The sequence below is a fragment of the Neofelis nebulosa genome, chromosome 5, assembly GCF_028018385.1.
Source record: "Neofelis nebulosa isolate mNeoNeb1 chromosome 5, mNeoNeb1.pri, whole genome shotgun sequence".
Lineage (NCBI taxonomy): Eukaryota > Metazoa > Chordata > Mammalia > Carnivora > Felidae > Neofelis > Neofelis nebulosa.
Window position 1 is genome coordinate 86,534,430 of NC_080786.1, and position 22,679 is coordinate 86,557,108.

General features: G+C 35.2%; 1 protein-coding gene across 23 annotated transcripts in view; it reads left to right on the plus strand.

The window, feature by feature from the left end:
* DLG1 (discs large MAGUK scaffold protein 1) overlaps positions 1–22,679 on the plus strand; it is a 275,368-nt gene that overhangs the window by 34,081 nt on the left and 218,608 nt on the right. Inside the window, exon 1 of one of the 23 annotated variants that reach the window (XM_058730942.1) lies at positions 6,311–6,867. The exons of the other annotated variants lie outside the window; for them this stretch is intronic. Within the exon in view, the coding sequence (XP_058586925.1) occupies positions 6,838–6,867 (30 nt within the window). The 5' untranslated portion in view covers positions 6,311–6,837. Of the gene's footprint in view, positions 1–6,310; positions 6,868–22,679 lie in introns of those variants that run through there. 23 annotated transcript variants of the gene reach the window in all.

Sequence of the window (22,679 nt, forward strand, 5' to 3'; positions counted from 1 at the left end):
ATGTTCTTAATGGCATCTAAAATGGTGAATCCTTTCCAGAAAGTTTTCAGTTTACTTTGCTCAGATCCATCAGAGGAGCACTATCAATGGCAGCCATAGCCTTACAAAATACATTTCTTAATAACACATGAAAACCGAAATTACTATTTGATTCATAGACTACAGAATGGATGTTGTGTTAGAGGTGTGAAAACACCATTAGTATCATTGTGCATTTCCATCAGAGAGAGCTGTTGGGTGACCAGGTGCTTTGTCAGTGAGCAGTAAGGAGTCTTTTTTCTGAGCAGTAGGTCTCAACAGTGGTCTTAAAATATGCAGTAAACCATGATGTTAAAAGATATGCTGTCATCCAGGTTTTATTATTTCACTTACAGAGCACAGAGTAGATTTAGCATAATTCTGAAAGGTCCTAGATTTTCAGGGCCTTTCAGAATTATGGCAAATGAACATTAGCTTCAACTTCAAGTTATCAGATGCGTTAGCCCTGAACAAGAGAATCACCCTGTCCTTTGAAGCTTTGAATCCAGGCATTGACTTCTCCTCTCTAGCTATGAAAAGTCTTAGATGGCATCTTCTTGCAATAGAAAGCTGTGTCATTTACATTGAACATCTGTTGTTTTGTATAGCCACCTTCATGAATTATGTTACCTAGATCTGGATAACTTGCTGCAGTTTCTGCAGCATACTTGCTGCATATCCATACTTGCTGCTTCACCTTGCACTTATGCAGACAGTTTTTTTCCTTAAACCTCATGAACCAACCTCTGCTAGCTTTAAACTTCTCTTCTGCAGCTTACTCACCTCTCTCAGCCTTCACAGAATTGAAGAGAGTTAGGGCTTTAATCTGGATTAGGTTTTGGATTAAGGGAATGTTGTATCTAATTTGCTTTTCTGTCCAGACCACTAAAACTTTCTCCATATCAGCAATAAGGCTGTTTTGCTCTCTTCTCATTCATGCATTCATTAGAGTAGCACTTTTCATTTCCTTCAAGAACTTTTCCTTTGCATTCACAACTTGGCTGTTTGGCACAGGAGGTCTAGCTTTCAGCCTGTCTCGCTTTCAATATGCCTTCCTCACTAAGCTTAGTCATTTCTAGCTTTGATTTAAAGGAGAGATGTATGATTCTTCCTTTCACTTGAACACTTAGAGGTCATTATTGGGTTATCAATGAGCTTAATTTCAGTATTGTTGTGTCTCAGGGAATAGGGAGGCCCAAGAGGAGGGAGAAAGGTGGAGGAGGGGAACAGCTGGTCAGTGGAACAGTCAGAACACACACAACATTGATTCACTTTGCTGTCTTATATGGGTACAGTTTGTGGTGCCCCTAAACAATTACAGTAGTACCAAAGTAGCACCAAAGATCACTGATCACAGTTCACCGTAACAAATATAATAATAAAGTTTAAAATATTGCTAGAATTACCAAAATGTGACACAGAGATATGAAGTGAGCAAATGCTAGTGGGAAAATGGCACCAATAGACTTACTTGATGCAGAGTTGCTACAAACCTTCAGTTTGGAAAAACAAAACACACACACAGTCTCTGTGGAGCACAATAAAACAAAGTGCAATAAAATGAGGTGTGCCAATACTTTTCTGACTACTTGACCCAGCCCTATATATTAGGAGTTTTTCCATTGTTCTTGGCCCTGTGAGAGTTCTGGGAATTGTTCTACTTGCTTCTTTCCAGGGTTCTTTCCCCACGTTTCCTTGTATGTATGACTGATCAGAAATAATCTGAAGAGGAGGATTATCCAGATCTGTGAAGCTCTCTCTATGGAGCTCTCTTCTCCCTGGTACTCTTACCTGTGAATTTTAGACACCCTGGATTTCCTGAGTTCTCATCTTTCTCCTTACCTTAGATTGTTGGGCTTTCTTTATTTATCCAACTCCCTCTGCTGCAGCCTGGAAACCTTTTCCAGGCAGTAGCTGGGTCATTTATGGGACTCACTTCATTTGTTTTTCTTCTCACAAGGATCACTGTTTTTGCTCAGTCTTTGTTCAATATCTAAAAATCATTTTTTTCTTGTTTGTCTAGTTCTCTAGTTTTAAGGCAGGAGAGTTCTGTCCTGGTTGGAAACCATTGCATATATATAGAAAGCTGTTGGTATTCTAAAATATTATTAATTATCTTGTGTGCCTGAATATTGAGGTGTGTCCATCCCAAAAGGCTTATATTTGAGACCTTCTAAAGTTACTCCTATTACAGGGTAATTTCTAAATTATTTTTCACACAAATGACTGTTTAAGAACACATTGGCTTGAAATGCCTTTAGTGCAAGTTTGGGTGTTTATAGAAGATGCAGCGAGTGTAGAATTAAACACAGATTAAATAATCATGGTTGAATATGACCTTAAAAATTGTCAAGTGTTGGATATTATATACAAGTTCTTTTTGAAAGATTAAAAAGTATACTTGGGACACCTGGGTGGCTCAGTTGGTTAGGCATCCAACTCTTGATTTCGGCTCAGGTCATGACCCCAGGATCGTGGGATCAAGCCCCACATCAGATTTCATGCTGAGTGTGGAGACTGCTTGAGATTCATTCTCTCCCTCTCCCTCTCCCTCTCCCTCTCCCTCTCCCTCTCCCTCTCCCTCTCCCTCTCCCTCTCCCTCTCCCTCTCCCTCTCCCTCTTTTTCTCTCTCCCTGTGCCTCTCCCCTGCTCATGCTCTCTTTCTAAAGAATGACATGAAAAAATAAAAGGTACACTGATGAGTATTAGTAAGTGGTTATATAATAAAGATTATAATGGATACTTACAGAACAAATGGAAGAAATTGTCTGTTATGTGAATTAGTACTAATAGTGATTTGAGATAAAATATCAGGTGACATTTAATACACGAACTGAAAAAATGCAGCATCTAGGGGCACCTGGGTAGCTCAGTCAATTGAGCATCTGACTCTTTTTTTTTTTAAGTTTGTTTATTTATTTATTTTGAGAGCGAGAGAGCACGCAGGAGGGGCAGAGAGAAGGAGAGAGAGAGAGAGAGAGAGAGAGAGAGAGAGAGAGAGAGAGAGAGAAAATCCCAAGCAGGCTCCACACCATCAGCACAGAAACCAGTGTGGGGCTTGAACTCACTAACTGTGAGATCATGACCTGAGCCAAAACCGGGTAGGCTTAACCTGCTGAGCCACCCAGGCACCCCAAGAGTCTGAGTCTTGATTTCAGCTCTGGTCAGGGGATTTCAGGGTCAGGGGATTGAGCCCTGCATTGGGCTCCACACTAAGCGTGGAGCCTGCTTAAGACTCTCTCTCTCCCTCTGCCCCTCTCCCCTCTTCTCTCTCTCTCTCTCTAAAATAAAACAACCAACCAAAAAAGTGCAGCATCTAAACAACTTAGAAGTGAAATTGATATTTGAGGTCAGAATAATTAGGTGATTCAACAAATATTATAATGATGGCCCTAACATTTAAGGTGAATATGAAGACTTTGACTGTAATTGTTTTCTTAGTGTGTGAGTGGAATAAAATATTTTCTTTTTTTTTTTTTTAATTTTTTTTTTCAACGTTTTTTATTTATTTTTGGGACAGAGAGAGACAGACAGAGCATGAACAGGGGACGGGCAGAGAGAGAGGGAGACACAGAATCGGAAACAGGCTCCAGGCTCTGAGCCATCAGCCCAGAGCCTGACACGGGGCTCGAACTCACAGACCGCGAGATCATGACCTGGCTGAAGTCGGATGCTTAACCGACTGCGCCACCCAGGCACCCCTGGAATAAAATATTTTCAACATATTATTTTAATAATATGTGTTGTTAAATGTATGTGTTAATTGAGTCAATTTAAAATGGATATTTGGTTATTTATATTCTTATAAGCTTAGGGGCACCTGGGTGGCTCAGTCAGTTAAGTGCCCAACTTTGGCTTAGGTCATGATCTCACGGTTTGTGAGTTTAAGCCCCATATTAGGTTCTGTGCTCATAGCTCAGAGTGTGGAGCCTGCTTCAGATTCTGTGTCTCCCTCCCTCTCTCTCTCTGCTCCTCCCCTGCTCGTGCTCTGTCTCTCTCTGTCTTAATAATAAATAAAATGTTAAAAAAATTTATATTCTTGGGGCGCCCGGGTGGCTCAGTCAGTTAAGTGTCTGACTTAGGCTCAGGTCATGATAATCATGGTCTGTGAGTTCGAGCCCTGTGTTGGGCTCTGTGCTGACAGCTCAGAGCCTGAAGCCTGCTTCGGATTCTGTGTCTCCCTCTCTCTCTGGCCCTCCCCATTCATGCTCTGTCTCTCTCTGTATCAAAAATAAATAAACATTAAAAAAAATTTATATTCTTATAAGCTTATATTCGATCCGGCAAAACTGTTTTAAATAGTTTTTACTGGGAAAATGGGGTATTTTCAGGGTCATTTCAGAACTCTTTAATTTTGTAATCTATAATTAGATATCAGAAAGGCTGTTCATTAATTCAGCAAATATGTATTGAGCCCCTTTTACATTCTGGTCACCAGGTGCTAGGGATAAAGTGGTAAATACATGAGAAATTCTTGAGTCGTGCCTCAGTGGAGCTTAGAATCCAATGAATTCAGAAATTGAAGCATAGGAATTTTATAAGTAGAAGGATTTAGAAACCACTGAAATTTTTTGTTTTATAAAAGGGGAAATTGAGACCCCTCCCCACTCCCTTCAAAAAGAAAATGACTATTTAAACTTACATATCCTGTTTATGACTCTTAGTATAGTGATTTCAATGTCCACGGTTATGAATGACGTCTGCCAAACTTAGGAGTGTGTTCTCTCTGGGCTATTAGATATAATAAAAATTTCAAATAAATTTCAGAACACTGAGAGAGAAACCAGCTCAAGAGTTTTATACACCTCTTTATTTTCTTTCATAGAGTGCAGTTCCTAGTCAGTACTTAGATATTATCTACATTGTTTGCAGTATTTTTCCTAAAAATGATAAACTTTATTTGAGGAGTCGTTAGCCTTGAGTGGGCTTTACTCTTTCATATTGAGAGCAAAGATTGTTGGGGTAGTAGGATTGGAAGAAGGGACTACTCTCAGTTTCCAACCAAACATGTAATTTCTAGACTATTTATTCTGCACAGGGGAGAGGATATGGTGGCCCATAATGAAATTTACTTCTACCCACCCCAGGCCTTACAGTTACATGTATATATGCATATAGATTTATAGCTATAAGTGACATTTATTGAGCACTTAACAAAGTTGGCAGTATTTTTTAGTGCTGTGCACGTATTATTTAATTTAATCCTTGCAATAGTCCTGTTCGACTGCTTAAGGTCAACTTTCACTAGATCTGTCTCAGGTATATCCTGTTAGACTCGAAACAAAAGGCTATCACCTGATAGCCAATCAGTAATAATAATGATGCTTATTAGGTGATAGATGTAAGTGATATACATGTATTAACTCTTTCTCATAACCCTCATAGTGAAAGCTGCTTGATGCAGCCCACAATACTTGAAACATTAGGAATAGGAGTTGGGGTATAAGAGGCAAATGGGAACAGTTTAGTAATTTGAATTTGAGGTTATTCATAATACCTGTAGACCATGAGGAAACCTTGTGGACAGAAATTCCAGGTAGTTCTCTTCTTTGCTGTACATTTTTATTTTATTTTATTTTATTAATTTATTTATTTATTTTAAAAATTTTAATTTTTTTTTTTTTAATTTATTTTTGAGACAGAGAGACAGAGCATGAACAGGGAAGGGGCAGAGAGAGAGAGAGGGAGACACAGAATCTGAAGCAGGCTCCAGGCTCTGAGCTGTCAGCACAGAGTCTGACACGGGGCTCGAACTCACGGACCGTGAGATCATGACCTGAGCTGAAGTCGGACGCTCAACCAACTGAGCCACCCAGGCGCCCCTTTACTGTACATTTTTAAAGGGAGGCAGCAAGCTTATGAGACTGAAAGCAGGTTGCATCCCTCTGTCTTGTCCCCTGTCAGCCTGTCAAGCTCTGTTTTCAGTGATCTTGAGGACAAGACATGAATTCACAAAGTTAGGCTACTTCTAAATTTAAAACTAAGTCTTCTTGAGGAGTTTGAAATGCTACATAGTTATAATTATCTTTTTGTGGTGGTAATTTTTTAATTTTTATTTTTGTAAGGGATTAGTGAAGTGAATTTTTTAGTAGGGCACTAAAGTTAAAATCTGGCTTCATTGGTAATTTTTTTTTTTTTTTTTAGTAAAGCGAGAAGAGGTAAGTTTTAGAAATAATATTTTAGATAGACCATTTTGTTCTTCCTTCTCCCCTTCTCAAATAAACCACATGGAATATTCCATTCATTACTGCCTGAGAAAGTCATTACTTTGCAAGCTGCAGTTGCTGAAATGGTTTAGTGGAAGAAATGTTTGCTTGCATTTTTTTTTTAGTGATTTTTTTTTTTTTTTGGTAGTTGTTTTTTTGAATATCCAAACTGTGGCAAGCAAGAAGCAGATTTAAATTTATATCAGGGAAACCTCTTTGTGGAACATTTCATCAGATGACTCCTTGTCAACCTCATATCTTGGAAAGAGGGATTAATGAAATAGCATCTGAAGCAGCAGTGAACTCTTGTGGAATAAACTCTGACATCTTCCACGGTGTTTTGTGGGATAATTTCAAGTTCTTCAGATTCAGATTACATAAAGAAGATTGTAGGACACGTGACACATTCTGGTTTCTTGTATTTCAGATATAGAAAAATTGATACCTCTAAGAATGGATCCTGGAGAGATCTTGTTACAGTTATAACTTTTTATCTATGGTTTTATCTCACAACTTTATTTTTAATTTTATTTTTAATTTTTTTATTCATAGAGGAATTTAAAATAGTTTGCAATAAACTGCTTTATGTATAAAATATTGTAATGGTAAAGTAATGGATTGCCTGTGCATTGTAACCACAAAGGTAAGATATAGTATGCTTTCTCCATTTCGTTGTTAGTGACAGAATGTGAGAGACCTTTTTGTTCATAATGTATTTTGAAAACAAAGTGTAACATTGTTCTATATTTGAAAATAGATATTTGAAACCATGTGATGCTTAAGTTATATCCTTTTAGAAAGGTAATATTCTGAAATGTGTTTTAGATACCTAAAAATAGTATATTGAATGGATATTTTTTTTCTCTGAGATCTCTAGGAAGCTTTTTTCCCTAGCAGCACAGATTTAAAAGGCCTTGATTATATTTAAATCTTGTAAATATATTCTGAAAGTTCTCCCCCTCTACTTTATTTTCTGCCCTAACATGTCATACTGGTTTAAAGTATAACTCATTTTGAGAACATTTTCTGGACTCTTCCATCAATTGCAAATATTTTTTCCAAGAATTAGAAAATAGTCCAGTTTTAATTGTGTTGCCTTTGGAAAGATGTTGATTTGGATTTAAAGTGATTAAATTTGTACAAGTCCTCCTTAAGGAAGTATGTGTTTTAAAGTCTGTTTTGCTCATTGTCCTCAAAGTACAGCATACTCTATTTAATCTCTAAGTTTGGTTTATTTCTGAGCACCAATTTGTGGACATTGTGTGATTGTGTAAGATTCAGGATGCTTACGTTTTCAATTTATACATTGGTTTTTATGGAATAATTTACTTTGTTATTTCTGTGCACTTGACAGTGATTGTTAGACAAAATTATTCAATTTTAAAATTATGTTCAGTAATAAGAGTAAGTGAATTTGTAGATTCTTAAAGTATGCTATTCCTGTATAGTGAACTATTTCTCACAAAAGGATAAGTGAGAAATTTATGAAAATTAGTTTTGTTTGCTTGTTGCTCACAGAGTTAAAGTTTGAACAGTAGGAGCTTTAATCAGATACAAACATGTCCATTATCTGGTCCTGTCCTCTTCATAAGGGGATGTCTTCTGTGTACCCCTAAGTAAAATGTCTTATTAAATATTCTTGAAGAATATGTAGAGAGCAGTAAGCCTGAAAAACAGGCTTTGGTTTTTTTTCCCTCCATGAGTTCTTTTCATGGTTGTCTGTGGTTCGTTCTCCTTGTGATTTACCTTTATCACCTCATTCATTTGGTTTTTATTTCTGTTATTTTAGCCAGGTTATTTGAAATGATCTCTCTCTTCTTTCAGTCCTATCCTTCTTAATAAAAAGTTTTTGCATTTGACCCTTTTTAAGCAAAAGAGAGCTGCTATTGTCAAAAAAAAGTTGTGTAGAATCAATATCATAAAGTTTTTATAATTTTTCATTATGTAACTGTTAAAGCAAAAATAGAAAAAGATGTAGGTTGGAAATTAGGAAGCCTAAAATATTATTTGTAGTTACTTTTGAAAGAGCTAAATTAAAATAATTTCTTCTGTTATTAGAAATAAAACCCTTTGAACTAGTGACTATAGCAGGAAGAGGAAAATTCTTAATTTTCTTTTCAACTAAATTGCTGCAGTGTTTTCTCTCTTGGATCTTTTTTCTGATCTTTATACGGTTTTATATGTGGTTATAAAGTCTGACATATCGTTGATGTAATTCTATCATGTTAATACTAAAACACCTTTCCAAGTGAGATTTTTTTTCATCATCCGCCTCTCCTCTCTCCCACTTGTGTAGGCACGGTGAGCTAGGTAGGCTTGTTGCATCATTGCTACCATGGATACCCTTAAGAACAGGCATGTGGGTTGTGCTAAAGCAATGATGATTAGCTTTCTGGGTTTTTCCCCCCCCCGTAACTATATGTTCTTCACAATGAAAGCTCTTATTTTAAAACGTTTGCAAATGACTAGGTTGTGAGATGTGATGACTAAATCATCACTGCTACTGAACTGCCAAATCTTGGCCTCTGTATACAGTAGTATTAATGTCGTTTACTAATTTAAGATGATCATAAATAGCTCTACATTCTTTTTCTGATTAATACATTTTAAACACAAATGTTTGTTTTGCTTCTAAGTGAAAAAAATGTACTTCGTCTTTGAATTTTTAAAAATATTGTTCTGAATTTAGATATTTTGCAGGGGACAAGATTCTAGTGAGCATTTCCATCATAGCAGTATTTATGATTATTGTTACATGTGAAAAGCACAAAATATTATATCCAAGCTGACTAAATTACATACAAATCTATGTATGTAATGTCTTTGTAAGAGATACTATTTTTGTGTTTGTAAATTGTTGTGTTCTAGCTTTGTAAATCTAGGTCATTTGGGGTGGAGTTAATATTGTCAGGGAGCCAACAGACTAGTGTGGTTTTATCAGACTTCTTATCACCTAAAGGAAAATTAATTTGGAACATACAAGGTCCAACAAAGAGTGATTTGTTAGTATTGTTATATATGGTATGTTTTCTTTTGTTAGCAGTAAAGCACTATGTATAAACTACAGCTAAAGGCATTCATATTCTTTAGTTTAGAGGTTTCCCAGCTGTCTATTCACTTTGGAGAGAAGGGAGTTGCATAACTTTAGTACCAGAATTTCTTGCAGTGGAGTCATGTCTTTTCCATCTTTTGTTATACTGCTTCTTTATGAAATATAAAGGGATTTTCTCTATCTCTATTCCTTTAGGACCATTTAGCAGAAGTTTAGGTGGCAGGAGAAAGGCCTGAAAAAAAAAAATATCCTGTATGTTCTTGATTAGCCTTAGAAAGGAGACAAGGAACTTTCATATTTCAGGAGATTCTCTTATACTCAGTACCAGTTGTTATTTTATTATTTCACTTATGCAAAACTTGATGTCCATATTAATTGCTATTAAGGCGATATTTGAGTCAATTTATGCAGTTTTAGAGATTTCTTCAATTAAGGATTGCCAATACATATGTTTTAGGAACTACAAATCACGTTTTCATTATTTTTGTTAACAGATTTTTTTTTCAATTCTTTTGAGGCATTTCCTCCTTCTTTGAGATCTTAATGCATAATAATGTCCTCTGTTTGCAAGTTCTTACCACCAAATCTTACCGTCCCTTCAGATTCCACCTTAACACATGACTTCCTCAAGAAAGCCTTCCTTAATGCCCAAGATTAAATAAGTTTCCTCTACTTCTGTAAGTCTTTGTAACACATGCAGTATCATATATTTGTGTGATTATTAATGTATGTTTCTCTCACTGGATGATAATCTTTACAAGTTAAGATTTTTTTTCCTGCAGGGTATCTTGGATGCCCAACCAATTGTCTGAATATCTGCTGACAGTGGATACTCAGTAAATAATTGTTGAATGAATGAAGCTTTGGCACAGATGTTCCAAACTTGTGGATTTAAAAAGTACATATATATTTTTTTACTTTATAATAGATTTTAAGTCCTATTTTGAATATGGTTATATGTTGACAACCTGGAAAATTGTTACTAAAATTTATCTTTCTATATTTATAATGGATTCAAAAGCATCCAGAAAGTGGCCTATCTTCCCAGTGTTTTCCACCTTCTTTTTCTTAGTTTATCATGGGGATATAATGTATCATTATGTCTTGATACTTACTTGACTACTAGTCACTTATAAATATTTGACTGATTTTATATGTAAAGTGCATTTTCTTTGTGCTTTATACCTAATTTGGGAGAGACAGATCCTTTTCCATTTTATAGGACTTAACTTCTGTCTTTAGGCTGAAAATGTTAACTAACAACTTTAGCACTGTCCAGTAGAACTTTATGCAATGATAGAAATGTTGTATATTGTCCAATCCACTAGCACATGAAATGTGGCCAATTTGACAGAGGAACTTAATTTTAATTTTAAATGATTTAAACAGACTTAGATTATTGATCTGTAACAACTTTTCTCATATAATGGCCAACCCTTCACTTATTTACTCCCCCTGAATTTTTTAAACAATTTTATTGAGTGGGTAATAAACTCACATATTACTCAAAATAAACTCAGGAATCAAAACTATCACTAAAGAGTTTATTTAGCTATGTCTCACTTCTGTCCTTTCTCCCCTAGTCCCCATAAGAAACTTTTTATTTGTTTCTATTTATCTTGAATGTTTTTATTTCTCCCTTATGCAACAGGTTGTATGATTTTCATGTTTTTACAATATTATACCCCTTGCTGGTTTTACTTATAATACCCTGAAGTTCTCCATTTTAGTACACAAAACGTATCCTCATTCATTTTTACAGAACTACGTTATTTTATTGTGCGGATATATCATGGTTTCTTTAACCGAATGTGAACTTTTAATTAAATGTCGTATAACAACTGGTTCTGATTGGAGAAAGATAAAAGATGGATCCACACCTAATACTGTATATCATGAGAGATTCCAAATATTCACAAGATATAAATGTATTTTTGCTGGGCACCGAAGTTCTTTATTTTACTGTTATAAACTGTGCTTCAGTAAACACCTTTGTATGTATGTCATGTTTGTGCAGGTACATCTGTATGACACAGGATTGCTGCTTTAGAGAGTAAATGCACTTGTAATTTTAGTAACTATTGCCAGACGTTGCTTCATTGAAATTGTGCCATTTTGCATTCCCACCAGCAATGAATCAGAGTGATTGTATCCTTGCAACTTTGTTGATGGGATGTATTTTCAAATTTTTGCATTTTTGCCCATTTGTTGGGTGAGAGATGGTATATAAGTGTGGTTTTAATTTGCATTTCTCATATATTCAAGCAAGATTTATTATATTTTATAGTTTTTCTGTTGGGCTGTTGGTCTTTCTCTTAATTTTTAGGAGCTCTTTACATAATAAGGAGATTAGTCTTAATCTGTGGGCGGTCTGTGATATGAGTTGCAGGGTTGTCTCCCCTCCCTTTCCTTTCCCTCCCTCCTCCTTACCCCCCCTCCCCACCCCCTGCCTTCTGTAGAATTTCACTTAAAAAGTTTTGCACCATTTGAAGATTATCCTGATGTACCATTTTTCCATTGGTTACCCATTTGTTCCAGTGTTGCTTATTAAAAAAAATCCATATTTACCCCCACTGAATTGAGATGCCATTTTTTGGCAAATAAATTTGTCTATTTGTGGACAGTTCTGTTTCATTGGTCTGTCCATTCATGAACCAACTTGACAATGTTTTACTTATTGAAGCTTTTTAGTTTACCTTAACATCTAATATATTCCTCTCATTGATCTCTGTTTTTGTAGCTTATCTTAAAAAGGAGGTAAGGAGGATTCTTTCCTGTTTGTTTTTCTGCATAAATCTTAGAATCAACTTACCTTGCTAAGAAAAGGTGTTTACCCTCTAAATAAGTATTGCACCTTAAGATATGTTTCCAGACCAGAAGAGGGAGGCAGGAAAGCTGGTCAAGTTTATCTCTGACATACCTTCCCAACTATTTATAAATTCCTAGTAAGAGACTAGGCAGTAGTCTTGATTACTGAGCCTGGGGAGTAGAATTTCAAATTCATCTCTTAGAATTCTAATTTTGTTTAATCGAATGCACATTTTACTTGTTTCATAAATTTTCTTAGCCCTTTGCTCCATGACTTTACCAGTTTGACTAAAGTTACCTGCCTTCTGACTGAATGAAATAGATTTATTTCTAGTGCCAACTCTGGTTGGTGTTGGATGCCCAGAAATCTGTCTGTATTGAGAATTCTAACAGGCTAAAGGAAAGAGTGCTGTCTTTTCTATGGCTGAGGAATTGGAGAAGTGTGAGGCACGTGGCAGAATAAGAGTATCATTTGTATTTAAAATATTTTGAAAATCCTTACACATTATTGAATGATCACCTGATAGCATTTAAAATGACTCCATTATTTGGATGTTTTATAAGTTATTTAATCAGTAAACATTTGAATTATTTCTATTTTTTTCCGCTTAAAATGGTGTACTTGATGCTTAATCTCTGAGCATAGCCATGATTCTTTTTTTTTTTTTTTTTTTTTTTTTTTTTGCATAGCCATGATTCTTATGTGAGGAATTTCTAGTTTAAAAGGTGGGCATTTTCAGTGTTTTCATAAATATTGCCACAATTTCTACTTTATTACCTTCATACTTTTCCCAGTTAAAATGCCCTATTTTATATTAAATGTATTTTCACTAATTGTTTCCCCATTTAACATCTAGAAAGCCTCATTACAGCTCCCAATCTTATGATTGATCATATTCATATTCATATTGATCATATTGATTAAATTCAATCAAATTATTGAATTTCTTTGAACTATTTCACCTTTTCTTTAATTTTTAGTATCCAGTCAGTGTTCACCTGGGATTCACCTTATTTGAGACCTTCTGAATTGGAATAATAGAAATTGCTTTCAAGTAGTACCCTTTTACAATTGGACTTTCAAATGAATGAGGATAACTAAGACTTATGTTTTTCTTATTTTGTCACTCTCAGAATTTCTTGGAGTCTGCATTCTGTACCAGTCACTCAACTGAAATCGTGTCACTTACTCTCTGAGCAGAGAGTAAAGGATGATATTTAAGAGCTAAGGCTCTGGAGACCTTTGAGGTTCTAGGCCTAACACTTGTTTCCTGGACAAGTTACTTAATCCTTCTGTGTTTCAATATCCTCATCTCTAAAATGGGGAAAATGATGGTACCTACTTTATAGGACTGTTAAAGATTAGTTGAGCTAATACTTGTCAAATGTGTGAAATGACGACTACCACATAGTAAGACTTTACTAGTTGTTAGACCTTTTTTACTTATTTATTTATTTTTTGTTAGACCTTTTTAATAAGTTTTATTAAATAGTAATAAAATATATAACCTGGTTGGACAGAATGGTCTTTTCTGAATCATTCTCTTTGTCTTTGATACTGTTGGTCTTCCCTCTTTTATAATTTCTGTTCCTTGCCTTTTTATGGGTAGTGTTCTGGTTCTTCTTATTACATAGTAGATGGTTAGATACAGCTCTATCATTACAGCATTCTGGAAATAGGAGTAAAAGGAAAATGAAAAAGGGTGAGATTTGAAGACATTTCTACTCATGCGTGTTTCTCCTTTATCTCCCTCTTCTTTTGCTGCTTGAATATTAGAGTTATGTTAATGCTTGGTCTTTGGAGACAGCTTGCTAAATTTTGGGGTTGCCAAAAGTTCATGATTGTAATAACTGGTACTTCTTTTGGTGATTAGTGTGTAGCCAGCCATCTTATATATGGATAGAGGAAAAGGAATTGTTCATATGTGGAAATAGATACTTATTTGTGATTCCAATGTCTATTCAGCAACTATTTGTTTTAACTAGATAACTGATAGAGTGGTAGGAGATAAATCACCAGAGAAATGTTGAATTGTTGGCTTATCTTTGTTTAGGAATTACGAATAGAAAATTTAGCTTCTTTGGGTGAAACAACAGTCTTTTATTTAAATGCTCATATTTCTGTGTCAGGGCACTTTTAGTTGTGCTAGGTTGTATTAAAATTGTATGTTAGCCAGCAGCTTTGAAAGGGGTGTTGTGAGACCTTTTAAAAGAAAGTCCTCGTACATAATTTCAGATTTTTTAGATTTTTAAAGCTAAATTTTAATAGTGAATAGAAATACTGCCCTCTGCTGTTTGCTAATTGTTTTACTGCCAGGTAAAAATGTTCAGTAACATTAAATATGTTCGTTGTCATTTGGCCTTTAGAAAAACTTGGATCCTGGAACAAAGTTTAGCTTAGTCTTAGCTTCTCACTTTTTGTGGTGAGCTTTAAGAAGTTGCTAGATTGATTCTTTATGGTTGTGTGATTCAAAGTTTGTGTTGATAGCTTATAAGCAAACTAAAAATAAATTCTGTAGGTAAAGGGGTGCCTGGATGGCTCAGTCGGTTGAGCGTCCGACTTTGGCTCAGGTGTTGATCTCACATTTCATAGGCTCTGTGCTGACAACTTGGAGCCTGGAACCTGCTTCAGATTCTTTGTCTTCCCCCCCCCTCTTTCCCTCCCTCCCTCCCTCTCTCCCCCGCCCCTTGCCCACTTGTGTGTGTGTGTGTGCACTCTCCCTCCCTCAAAAATAAATAAACATAAAAAAATTCTATAGGTAAAGATAATTTTTCTAAAATAATCATTGTTTTAATTTATCTTATGTTATTTAACGTGCTTGAAATTTTGTTTTTTTAAAGAGTTTTTTTTTTAATGTTTTATTTATTTTTGAGAGCACAAGCAGGGAAGGGGTAGATAGAGGGGGACAGAGGATCCAAAGCAGACTCTGTGCTGACAGCAGCAAATCCAATGTGGGGTTTGAACTTAAGAACTACAAGATCATGACCTGAGCCGAAGTTTGGATGCTCAACCAACTGAGCCACCCAGGTGCCCCGTATTTGAAATTTTAATCAGTACTGAATAGGGATGTAAGATCTGTGTGTGTTTACTAAAAGGCACTGCCTAAACAATGGTGATACAAATTTTAACTTGGATTTCATGGGTTTGGTTTTTTTTTACTATAAAATTGAAGGGATTAGAAGAGATGGTTTTTTTAACTTGTTATATTTTTTATTTTTTTAAATTTACATCCAAATTAGTTAGCACATAGTGCAACAATGATTTCAGGAGTAGATTCCTTAGTGCCCCTTACCCATTTAGCCCATTCCCCCCCCCCCAATCCCTAGTAACCCTCAGTTCTCCATATTTATGAGTCTCTTCTGTTTTGTCCCCCTCCCTGTTTTTGTATTATTTTTGTTTCCCTTCCCTCATGTTCATCTCTTTTGTCTCTTAAAGTCGTCATATGAGTGAAGTCATATGATTTGTGTCTTTCTCTGACTAATTTCACTTAGCATAATACCCTCCAGTTCCATCTGCATAGTTGCAAATGGCAAGATTTCATTCTTTTGGATTGCCGAGTATATATATATATACCTCCATTGTATATATATACCACATCTTCTTTATCCATTCATCCATTGATGGACATTTGGGTTCTTTCCATACTTTGGCTATTGTTGATAGTGCTGCTATAAACATGGGGGTGCATGTGTCCCTTCGAAACAGCACACCTGTATCCCGTGGGTAAATGCCTAGTAGTGCAATTGCTGGGTCGTAGGGTAGTTCTATTTTTAGTTTTTGGAGGAACCTCCATACTGTTTTCCAGAGTGGCTGCACCAGCTTGCATTCCCACCAACAGTGCAAAAGAGATCCTCTTTCTCTGCATCCTCGCCAATATCTGTTGTTGCCTGAGTTGTTAATGTTAGCCATTCTGACAGGTGTGAGGTGGTATCTCACTGTGGTTTTGATTTGTATTTCCCTGATGATGAGTGAGAAGAGATGATCTTTAAGGTTCCATTTAGCTTTGTTTTGCTGAATAGTTACTATATATGTAGTACTGTACTATATATAAAATAGACATGGACATGGAAAAACAAAGATGATTAGTATTGCTCTTGCTTTAGGTCGAGGGCCAGCCAGTGGGTCAAATCATGCACATTTATTTAATTATTGTCACGGTTGCTTTTGTGCTATAGCAGCAGAGTTGAGCAGTTGCAGCTGAGACCATATGACTTGCAAAGCTGAAAATATTTACTGTCTGGCCCTTTACAGAAAATATTTGCTGACTCCTGCCCCAGAGGAGCTTCTGTTCTAATGGGGAAGATAAATATCTAAAAAGATGATTTTGAGTTGGTGTTTATAAAGGATACGTAGAAAAAGTGTCAGGAGTAGTTTAAATAAAGTTAGCATGCAATAAAAAATAAATGCTTTCATCATTAGCACCATTCCCCCAGTTCAGTAGTGTATTAATACCTTCTAGTTAATTCCTAGAGATTCTCGTTTATCAGCCATTATTAGGTATCCTGTTTCATAGCCTTGTTATCATCATCGCCATCACTATCACCATCATCATTATGACTTTTTTTGTAAAATACACAAATCTAAGTATGCATCTCCATGCCCTTTTAGAACTGTGATTACTTCCCACATAAAGATATAAGACATTTCCAGTATCCCAGAAGACTCCCTTTTGCTCTCTACAAAACAGTACACCCTCCCTGGAGGTAATCCTTTTTCTGGCCTGTATCACTGTAGATTAGTTTTGCACATATTATAAATGTAATCATGCATTGTATATTGTTGTTTATGGCTTATTTTCCTTAGCATCTATGTCACTGTGCTTGTCAGTAATTTGTTCCTTTTTATTGCTGTATAGTATTCCGTTGTGTGAATATACTACAATTTGTGTATCTTTTATTATGAGAATTTGGGTTGTTTCCATTTAGGAGCTGCTATGAATAAAACTGCTTTGAACACTTTTGTACAAGTCTTTTTGTGGATATATGCACTTAATTCTTTTGGGTGTGTATATATATACCTAGGAGGTAGAGGGGGAGGAATCAAAGACATTTACACCTGCATTATAAGTTTGACTAGTCCTGTGCTCCATTACAAAGTGGTAACATGACATTTCTTCATAAACCCTGTGACTAAGATAACATATCTTTTGTCTAAATCAAACAGGATTTATTTATGATGTCGACTTTGGTTGATACTGGGTGTTTAAAGGTCTTTGCTGAGAATTCTGATAACAGGTTGAAGGAAAGAGTACTGACATCAATTTAGTAGTCTTTGTCATGGATGAGGGATTGGAGAAGGGTGGAGGATTTGATAGAACAATGAAATCATTTGTATTTAATATATTTTGAAAATTCTTTTATGTCATTGAATACAGTTCTACAGGATTTAAAATTACTTTTTGTTTAAAAAAAATTACTTCGTTGTTTTGATTATGTCATGACTTCCTTAATTTCATTTAATATACTTTTCACTTTTAGAATGTCTGTTTGCTTTTTTGGAGATTTCATTTTTCTTTTTAAATTCATTATTGCTCCCCTTTGTATATCCTTTCCTCTGTGTTGTTATTTTATATATTTAAAATTGCCGTTTTTGTCCTCTTATGCTAGTTTAATGTCTGTCTTATCTTTGGCTCTACTGTGGGTCTGCTTTTCATTGTTCTTTTCTTTATGAACAATAAAATTTTCTGATTCTTCTCATATCTTGAAGTTTTCATTGTGTGCTTTACATAGTGTGTAAAAAAAAAAAGCATTAAGATTAAGACTAAACCCTTGTTCTTTACCTTTCAAGAAGCTAGAATGAAACTAATCAATTAGGAGTTGAGTTTATTTAGGGCTAGGTTGCTACATTAGTTACTTTTAGCTCACTTCTGTAAGAGTGAGAACAGTTCTGTGTCTTTAATAGGTCCTTGCCACCAGCAGGACTTTAGGATATAAAACCTTTGAGACTATAGAGATATTTCACTGCTTTTCTAGCGAGACTCCCCATTATTATTTCCATTTTTTCTTAAACTTTTTATTTTGTGATGATTATTGATTCATGTGGTTGTAAGAAATAATACAGAGATCTCATGTGCCCTTTATCCAATTTCCTACAATGGTAACCATAGTATAGTATCACTAACCAGGGTATTACATATTAATACAGTCAAAATACAGAACGTTTCCATCACCACAGTGATCCCTCAGTTGCTTTTTTTTCTAGCTGTACCCACTACCCTCCTGCCTGCATCCCCTTCTTAATTCACAGCAACTACTTATCTGTACTCCATTTAAAAATTTTGTCATTGCAAGAATTTTATGTAAGTGGAATTATAGGTATAGAACCTTTTGGAATTGGCTTTTTTAAGACTCAGCATAATTTTTTGGAGATTCATCCAGAAAATGGTTGTTGCATATATCAATAGTTTGTTCCTTTTTGTTGCTGAGTGCTACTCCATGATAGGGATGAAGCACTGTTTAACCATTCACCTGTTGAAGGATATTCAAGTTTTTCCAGTTTTTGGCTATTACATATAAACCTTCTGTTAAACATTCATGCATAGGTTTTTGTGTGAACATAAGTATGCATTTCTCTGGGATAGATACCCAGGAGTGCAAATTGCTTAGTCATTTTGCAGTTTGTATATTTATTTTTTTTAATAAACTACTAAACTGTTCTCCAGGGTAGCTGTACCATTTTACATTCCCATCAACAATGTGTGAATGATCCAGTTTCTCTGCATCCTTGTCAGCATTTTGTGTTGTCACTATTTTTTTATTTTAGCCATTTTCATAGGTGTGAAAATGCCTAAAATAGCATGATGAAAATAGCCATTTTCATAGTGATATGTCATTGCATTTTTGATTTACATTTTCCTAATGGCTAATGATATTGAACATTTTTTCATGTGCTTATTTACTTCGTATATTTTTCTTGGTGAAAACTCTTTTCATGTCTTTTGCCCATATTCTAATTGGATTTTTTTTTTCTCTTGCATTTGAGAGTTCTTTACATATCTAGTATGCTAGACATTTGTCAGTATGTCTTTTGCAAACATTTTCTCCCAGTCTTTGCTTGTCTTTTTCCACTTTTCGTCTTCTAATCAGGGTCTAATCAGGGTTTTTTATGGAGCAAAAGTCTTTAATTTTGATGAAGTCCAGTTTGTTAACTGATGCTTTTTTCTTCATGGGTCATACTTTTGGTAGCAAATCTAAGAAATCTTTGCCTGGCCCCAGGTTCTGAAGATTTTCTTTTTTCTTTTTTCTTTTTTTTTTTTTAATTTTTTTTTTTAACATTTATTTATTTTTGAGACAGAGAGAGACAGAGCATGAACGGGGGAGGGGCAGAGAGAGAGGGAGACACAGAATCGGAAGCAGGCTCCAGGCTCTGAGCCATTAGCCCAGAGCCTGACGCGGGGCTCGAACTCACGGACCGCGAGATCGTGACCTGAGCCGAAGTCGGACGCTCAACCGACTGAGCCACCCAGGCGCCCCTGAAGATTTTCTTTTTTAAAATAAGTCCATGATTTATTTTGAGTTAGTTTTTGTATAAGATGTGGAACGTAGGTTGAGGTTCTTTCTTTTCCTTTTTCTTTTTTCTTTTCTTTTCTTTTCTTTCTTTCTTTTTCTTCTTTTTTCCCTATATATGCCCACTTGTTCCACCACTGTTTATTGGGAAGGCACTCTTTCCTGCATTGAGTTGTTTTCACAGATTTGTCATAAATTGGTTGGGCATATGTATATAGATCTGTTCAGTTCCATTGATTTATGTGTTTATCTCACCACAAATACCACACACTCTTGATTATTGTAGCTACATATACGTTTCAAAACACTCATTTTATTTTTTTCAAAATTGTTTTGGCTGTTCTAGTTTCTTTGCCTTCCAAATAAGCTTTATAATAGTTTACAAAATATCTTGAGATTTTGATAGGATTTAATAGTGTTAAATCTGTATATCAATTTGGTGAATATTGACATTTTCACTATGTTGATGGAGTCTTCCAATCTATGGACATGATATGGCTATTTAACTTATTGTTGATTTCTTTCATCAGTGTTTTGTAGCTTTCAGTGTACAAGTCTGGTACACTTTTATTAGATTTGCAAAGTGTGTTATTTTTGTTTTGAATGATTGTAAATTATACTGTATTTTTAATTTCAATATTCACATATTCATTGCTAGTATATAAAATTGCAGTTGACTGTTGTATTTTTTATCTTGTATCCTGTGATCTCACTGAACTCACTAGTTCTGAGAGTTTCTTTGTAGATGATTTGAGACAACACTGAAAATTGGGAAAATTTTATTTCTTTCTATTGTCTATGCCTTTATTTCCTTTTATTGCCTTACTGCACTGGCTAGAACTTCTAGCACTATGTTAAGTATGAGTAGTAAAAGCAGACCTCCTTCCCTTGTTCCCAATGTTAGGAGAAAACATTCAATCTTTAATAATTAAATGTAATACTTACTGTAGGGTTTTTTTTGTAGGTGCTCTTTTTCAAGTTGAGCACGTTTGCCTCTATTCCCTTTTTTCTGAATTTTTATCATGAATGGGTGTTGGCTTTGTCAGATGTTTTTTCTGCATTGATTGGTATGATCATGTTTTTCTCCTTCAACCCATTAATATGGAGAATTACTCTAATTGATTTTTAATTTTTTTTTTTAACATTTATTTATTTTTGAGACAGAGAAAGAGCATGAACAGGGGAGGGTCAGAGAAAGAAGGAGACACAGAATCTGAAACAGGCTCCAGGCTCGGAGCTGTCAGCACAGAGCCCGATGCTGGGCTCAAACCCACGGACCGCGAGATCATGACCTGAGCCGAAGTCGGATGCCCAACCGACTGAGCCACCCATGCGCCCCTAATTGATTTTTAAATGTTGAATCAGGCTTGAATTCCTGAAATATTGTCACTTAGTTATGGTGCATAATACTTGTATGTTGCTGAATTTTGTTTGCTAATATTTTCTTAAAGATCTCTGCATCTGTATTCATGAGGGTTATTGGTCTGTAGGGGATTTTTGGTACTGTCTTGTTTTTATTATCCGTATAAACTGGTTTTGTTATGAGAGTAACACTAGCTTCATAAAATTAATTGGAAGTTCTCTTTTTTTGTTAGTGTTACTAGATGTTTGTCAGTTTTACTGAGTTTTTCACAGAACTAGCTCTTTGTTTCATTGATTTTTTTTTTCTGTTTTTCTGGTTTCAGTGTCATTGCTTTCTGCTTTTATCTTTATGTTTTCTTTCCTTCTGCTTGGTTTGTCTTATTTTGTTCTTTTTCCCCCCTGTATTCTTGAGGTAGGAGCTTAGATTATTAATTTGAGATTTTTTTCCCCTCTTCTTAGATATGCATTAGTGCTATAAATTTCCCTGTCAGCATTATTTTAACTGTTTCTAACATATTTTGATAGGTTGTATTTTTATTTTCATTAATTAGGGTGGATTTTTTCACAATTGCTGCTTTCACTCTTGGATTATTTAGAATTGTGTTGTTTAGTTTCCAGGTGTTCAGAGATTTTTCCTGTTATCTTATTATTAATTTCTAGTTTAATTCCATTGTGGTCAGAGAACACACTATATATGATTACATTTCTTTTAAATTTGTTGAGATTTGTCTTATGACCAAGATATAGTCTATCTTTGTATATGTTCTGTGGGTCCTTGAAAGGATGTGTATTCTGCTGGAGTTCTGTAAATGTCTATTAGATCCTGATTGCTGATGGTGTTGTTGAGGCTTTATCTTTCCTGATTTTCTTTGTAGTTTTTATCATTTATAGAAAGAGGTTTGTTGAAGTCTCCAAGTATAGTTTGGATTTGTCAGCATCTCCCTACATTTGTCAGTTTTTGTTTCACACACATTGCATCTTTGTTGTTGGGTACACACACATTTAGATTTAGGATTGCTATGTTGTCTTGGTGTAATGACCTTTTTATCATTCATGTAATGTTCATCTCTGATCTTTGTGTCTGTTTTTATGCCAATACTGTATTGTTATGATGACTATAGTTTTGTAATAGAGTTTGAAATCAAGGTGCATGATCCCTCCAGCCTTGTTCTTTCTCAAGATTGCTTTGGCTATTCAGGATCTTTTGTGGTTCCATACAAATTGTAGGATTGCTTGTTCTGTTTCTGTGAGAATGCCTTTGGAATTTTGATGGAGATTTTACTGTATTTGTACATTGCTTTGGGTAATATGGACATTTTGACAGTATTAATTCTTCTAATCCATGAGCACTGAATATTTTCCCATTTATCTGTGTCTTCTTCAGTTTCTTTCATCAATGTCGTATAGTTTTAGTGTACAGGTCTTTCACCTGCGTTAAATTTACTCTTAGGTATTCATTTTGATGCAATTGTAGATGTGTTTTTTCTTTCTTTTTAATTTTTATTTTTAAGAGAAAGTACAGGGGAGGGGCAGACGACGAGGGAGACAGAGAATTGCATGTGGGGCTCGAACTCACGAACTGTGAGATCATGACCTGAGCTGAAACCAAGAGTTGGGATGCTTAACTGACTGAACCACTCAGGCACCCCTAAATGTGTTTGTTTTCTTAAATTCTCTTTCTGATAGTTCATTGTAAGTGTACAAAAATAAAACATATACACTGCAAC